Source organism: Megalops cyprinoides, chromosome 10 (assembly GCF_013368585.1).
Source record: "Megalops cyprinoides isolate fMegCyp1 chromosome 10, fMegCyp1.pri, whole genome shotgun sequence".
NCBI lineage: Eukaryota > Metazoa > Chordata > Actinopteri > Elopiformes > Megalopidae > Megalops > Megalops cyprinoides.
The window spans coordinates 7,007,599-7,013,598 of NC_050592.1; the positions used below are offsets into that span (position 1 = coordinate 7,007,599).

At 39.7% G+C, this 6,000-nt stretch overlaps 1 protein-coding gene across 1 annotated transcript; it reads right to left on the reverse strand.

The window, feature by feature from the left end:
• Window positions 1-1,412: 1,412 nt before the first annotated feature.
• Window positions 1,413-2,857, reverse strand: LOC118784383 (trypsin-3-like). Its single transcript, XM_036538614.1, has 4 exons — window positions 2,598-2,857; window positions 1,919-2,181; window positions 1,669-1,805; window positions 1,413-1,562 (listed from the first exon to the last, which is right to left on the reverse strand). The coding sequence occupies exons 1-4, from the start codon at window positions 2,855-2,857 to the stop codon at window positions 1,413-1,415; spliced, it is 810 nt and encodes a 269-aa protein (XP_036394507.1).
• Window positions 2,858-6,000: the final 3,143 nt, after the last annotated feature.

The following is a 6,000-nucleotide window of genomic DNA, read 5'->3' on the forward strand; positions in this document are numbered from 1 at the left end:
GGAGTTCCATATTGTGATTGTATATGTGCACATAAGAGCAGACAATTAGGTTCATAAGATAAATTTGACTACACAAGTTCCAGAGCAAAAGACAGTATCCAGCCCTCACTCCCAGCCTACTGGACAGTTTTCCTCATATCCAGACCCTCCCACCAACAATCATTGCACCTCTGCCCTCACCTCACAGCCTTCCTCCCACCGCTAAGCATACTTTAGCTTATATGCATGTTTTTACTCAATGTCAGTTTGAATTTGAATCTTTTTACTTTGCATTATTTGTATGCCTGACAGACATCCTTACACAGGGCAATTTGATATACCTCATATTTAACACATTATCCATTTATATAGCAAAAATACTTCAGCTGAAGTAGCTTGTTTGGGAAAACGGCACGAGTGCACTTTATCGCATTTTCTATTTCAAATATTAATGCTCGTGGGAAACAACATAAGGCACAAGTTCTGTCTGTGATTAACAAAACCTTGATAGCAGTCTCATTCAGTGCAGTGTACTTTAATATATACCGTGGGGGGGATGACAGTGAGTGCAATTCATTTCAGAACATCTAATTCTTCACATGAGTGCCAATCATATTGCCAAGTCCCTCATTTTCTGTGGTGTCCAGACCATTCTGACAAAGGTGTTCATTTTAAGACCAGCCAGTATGTTAATGGGAAGTGCAAAACCACCTACATGTCCTTTTTTAAGTCCCCATAACCTAACCCATAACATTGTTATTCTTGCAAGTCTTGCTGAAAGCAAATGTGAGAGACACAGTGGCCATGTGTGCAGGGTACCATTTTGAACCTTAACATAAACACCATTCACAGTGCAAAAACAATAAATGAAGGTAGCTTAAAATATAGACTGCACCCTCAGAAATGATGTCCCATGCAAGAGAGGCTGTGTTTATCACGGCAAATGTGTGGTGCACACATGGGACTGAGTGTAATGAAGCTTTTATGTAGATGTAAGTTGAAGTATTTTGAATTTCTGGTACAGGCATTTATTTTAAAAGTGTATGCGTTAATGCTTCATTATGTTTTCATTACTTTCTGTTTCCACAGCCTTAGATCTCTGGAGGCTACTTGCCTGCTGAATCACAAGGCACAAAATTCCACAAAGTCTTTCGAATTCATTGTTGCCTCCTGTTTCCAGTAAAAGTTTTATCTTCTATGCTCCATGTAACACATCATGAAAATGTATGGCGCCCTCTGGTGGTATGAAGTTAATCATGCCTTGATACACATCTACTTTCTATTTTCTTAAGTCATAGGTTAACAACACATCTTCTGTAACAGTGACTCACTCAGAACAGATTACTAAACACACTCAAATGTTTTTTTTATTATTTGATCTCATCAGGTCCATTCCTCATCCCATTATTTTTGTTTACTACATTCTGTGCTGCTCAGTTAGAAGCTATGGTGGCTTGGATCCAGAAGTTGTAGTTGCAGACCTTGGCGTAGACACCAGGCTTGTTCCTCTGGGCACACCCATGACCCCAGGACACAACACCCTGGAGCTCACCATTGCACACCACTGGGCCACCAGAGTCGCCCTGAGAGAGAAATTATGGGGGTCAGTATGTTGTTCCACTACATGCACTGTTACTCTGTGCTATTGAGATATTGTCTCAGTTAGACAATGTCACTAGAGACTATTACCTGGCAGGAGTCCTTGCCTCCTTCCATGAAACCAGCACAGAACATGTTAGAAGTGATCTGGAAGGGATAGGCATTGAAGCACGTGTCATCACTGAGGACCGGGGCATCCAAGCACTGCAGGGTCTCCGGATATTTTGCTGGAGGGCAGAGAAAGGGAGATCAGCTTCAATCCTCATTCAATCCAAATTTGATCAAGATTCACTGTCACAGAATCTATCACAGAATTCGACCACAGAGGCGATGAGCTCACAGCCGCTGGAGCTGTCACGGATGTTCCCCCATCCCGAGATCAGGCACCGGGTCCCGGCGGCTGCGCAGTAGGAGGGCAGGGCCACAGGCTGCACGTAGCTGTTGAGGGTGGCGGCCTTGCTCAGCTTGATGAGCATGATGTCGTTGTCCAGGGTGCGGGGGTTGTACTCCGGGTGACGGACGAACTTGACGGACCAGATGTGCTGCTCTGTGCCCTCGGCCTCCCAGATGTTGTGCTCTCCGAGACGTATTTCAACGTCAGACCTGACATGTGAATCCAAAAATAAAATAGGCTTGAGTGTGTCAAAGACGGGTTAGGAAAGTTAATACTGAAGCAGTCCAAGTATATACCACCATACCGTTCATTTTCAGATGCTGTTTTCAGTTAATGTGAACTGCCTGCCTATTTAAAAAAAGGACAAGTGGTGAAATTAAAGTTACTGTTGTCATTTAATAGAGACTCTCTTGTCCAGAGTGACATTTAATTCATAAGACAATACCAAACACAACCTCAAGCAAATCAATGATATCTGTATGGGGAAAAATGTGGTATTTGGAAAAAAAAAGAGGCAAGTACTGTTCATGAAACGTAAAGGCAATGTTTAAAGATGTGTCTCTTTTGGACACCATGATGGGCCACAGTATCTTGTGAAAAAAAACCTCTCGCTCTTTGTACTCACGATTTGTAGCAGTGAGCAGCAGACAGCACCCACTGACTGGAGATGAGGGACCCTCCACAGAAGTTGTACCCTGTGAACAGCGATACCTGGTAGGGCACAGAGTTCTTCCTGCACTCGTACCCTCCCACAATCTTATCATCTTCCACAGGCGCGGCAACTGTGAGAAAGAGGGGCAAAGATGTAATAGCAGAGATGGGAATAGAGATAGGAAGAGAAGATGGTGGCCTACTGACAGAACTTACTGTGTCATCCTGTGTCATGTGCGATCATGTCAAATTACTGTATGAAAACATGTTATTATGGTTTACATAAATGTTCTTTTTCAGAATAAAGTACCTTGCTTATGTAGGATGCAGATACAATAATATTATCTGTTTAAATGTTTCCCACAATTCCAAGTGGTTTGCTCCACTGCAGTTTACAGTGTTGGACCCATTGCATCTTGATAATTCAGTTTTAGCATGCAGACCAAAGTTAAACTTTCTGTGAGCACTTATGCAAATACTGCTAACAAACAACAGTTTTCATCCATTCGCTCTCAGTCAATTGCAAAGTGCCTTTTGCAGGTCAGTGCAAATTCAATGAACTGCTTTCTTACCAGCTATTCCAAACAGCGCGAGAGTGAGGAAAGGTTTTGTGCATGCCATATTGTCAACGTTGCGGGGGAAACTCAGGGTTCTCCCTGCCTTTTTATACATTCTCTTTAGCTTTGCTATCTCACTTGCGCTCAAGGACGCAATGTATCTGCTTATTAACTGCTATTTCAAATAGCGACACTCTTGGGAAACAACATAAGGTAACGTGGCTGTGAACGGCCTTGAAAAAAGCAGCAATAGCAGTAAATGACTAACATGAGAGTACCTCTAGTTGTGCAAATAACCATCTGATATAATGCACATTCAATTCAAATCATGACGAACACAGCATGGGTAATGAAAATTACACAAACATTAACGGAAAGAGTTCACACAATAACAATGATGACACAAGAGCAGTGATCAAAATAATCATTACCTATACATTACATTACATGCATTTAGCAGATGCTCTTATCCAGAGTGACTTCCAGCACAAAAGAACATGTGTGTCCATTCAAGTTAAATAAGCAACAGTGTCAGACCAGGCTAACAACATTCAAAAACCAATGAGCATGAGCATAACAACATTACAGCCCTACCACAAATTAACTTGCGAAAACTGACTAGGCAACGGAAACCAAGTTCACTACATCACAATACTACTAAATACTACACAAGTACACGTATAGATTTGTGTTATTCCTAAAACCAATGCTGCAAAGTTATCTTCAAAGTGTTTGTCATTGACATTGACCTGGAATGCGATATATTTATTTTCTCTCGAATATTCCAAACATGTGGCAGAGAATGTGTGGTCTCAATCAAATTCGGTGCCCCAGCATTGTGCAACATTTGGGGTTCTGCTCTTTTTAAACTGTTGAAAATTGTAGGAAAATTGAAATAGCCGTAGCACGTTTTGCATTCCCAGGATAAATTTAGCGGTGCTTTTCATCAAAAGTGGCTGTGGGGAAAAAGAATTATTCCAGTTGTATTAATGAATTAGGAGTGGTGGAATTAGAGGGGAGAGGAGTTAGCACAGGACTCGATCACTGGGAATTGTAATAAGAGAGTTAGAAAGGTTGTTTATTTGTTTATTCTTTGCATATTTATAATTGTTACAGATGATAATTGGATTACATTTAATTAACATGGAATACATATATTACTTAAAACATAGCTCACATGTTAGTTTCTATGTCTGGCACCTACAGTACAAATTCAAGTGGAAACTCTGTTAAAACCACATATTCTGCTATGGCTGTGTATGAATTGTTCTTGTCTTGTACAAGCATGTATGTATTAGTTGCCCTTGTATGGAAGAGTCAATGAAACACTGATTACAAAAATAGAGCACAAACTCTGGTGTTATTGGAGAATTGTAATGACTTTCATATTATGCACTTGGCTGCAGTGAAGTATTTCATAAAATATATTTTTGACACATCCTCACAGTGCTCATACATAAAGTACCTACTGAAATATTGTTGAAGTTTGCCGTTTGAAAGTGTATCGTATTAGTTGCCCTATAGGCTGTAATTGTACAAATCTGATAGTACTGTGTCCTCAAACAGACCTTGCTCTCAGCTGAGAATTGTCTCATTGTGGAACTGTACACATCCTGTCCCCGTACTGTCGCTGTACTTACTGTATGCACTTTTGTAAGTCGCTTTGGATAAAAGCGTCTGCTAAATAAATAAATGTAAATGTAAATGTAAATGTATCTTATAACCAACAGAGGGCACTAGTGTGCTTGAGACACTTTTTGCATTTTAAGATAAAAGATGGTGTCTACTCATATGCAGCAATAAAGGATATCATGCTAACATTAAATTGTCTGGAACTTGTTCCTCTAGGATGCATAGTTGAATGTATTCATATTTAGATATGAACATTTTAACTGTTTACTCAATGACAGGAGCTCCTTTTAAAAAGATGTAATTATTGGACAATTTGCATAAGTAAAGTGGAACTGCAATTAAATTCGAAGTTGGTTCAAAGTTAAACTAAGACCAGATGCCTTCAGAAAGGTACCACAGAATGTGGTCCATGTAGATGGACTAGTGAATGTAGAAGATTGTTTTAAATGTAAGTCGTCCTGAATAATCCTGAATTCATCCTGAATGTTTGCTAAGCAAACAGACAATCATAATAAACAGTAATAAAGTCTTCACTGCATGTTGAAAAACAGCTAGCATCTGTCACGAGTGTTGCATATCACATGGTCATGTTGGTGCCTTCATTGACAGTGTTGCCATAGAATTATTAGCTCATTCTTCCATGCTGTTCCACCATACTATGATTAGCCAAGCAACGTAACATGTGTAGCTAAAATCAGGCTTTGAGTGAGGGGCTGTGGGCGCAGAAAGTCTCTTGTGACTTCCTGTGTTCACTTGCTCAATACTTTCCTAATGGTGAGAACTGATGAAACCTTATTACATGACCACTACTCAGTTATGCTGAGGAAATCAGTTTTCCACATTTGTAAGAAGGTGAATATACCCATATTATCTGATTTAAGGAAAACTAAGATTTACTAAGAAAAACTCTTTGGAGCTTTATAGCTTTTTAACTTCTGGTTAACATAGCTTAATTCATAAGTAAAATGTCCAAATGAGGCTCTTGATTTTGTGCATTCTCTTCATTCGTAGTTTTACTCCCCTACTACTTCCTACCAACATTTTTTTCACTACCTAATTCTTACAATATTTCATGTAAATGTATACTATTTCTGATTATAACTGCAGGGAGTGCTTCATACGAGTCTTAAATGTTGGCAAAATGCTTAAGGTCACATTCCCCCTAGGAAACTAAAATTATCCCACTTT

Excerpts from the sequence above, each read along its gene's own strand:
- LOC118784383 (XM_036538614.1), bottom strand. The coding sequence starts at position 2,857 with ATGACACAGGATGACACAGTAAGTTCTGTCAGTAGGCCACCATCTTCT. Across the intron at positions 1,806-1,918 it reads CCGTGACAGCTCCAGCGGCT|CAAAATATCCGGAGACCCTG; the intron begins GTGAGCTCATCG and ends TCTGCCCTCCAG. Across the intron at positions 1,563-1,668 it reads GAGGCAAGGACTCCTGCCAG|GGCGACTCTGGTGGCCCAGT; the intron begins GTAATAGTCTCT and ends TTTCTCTCTCAG.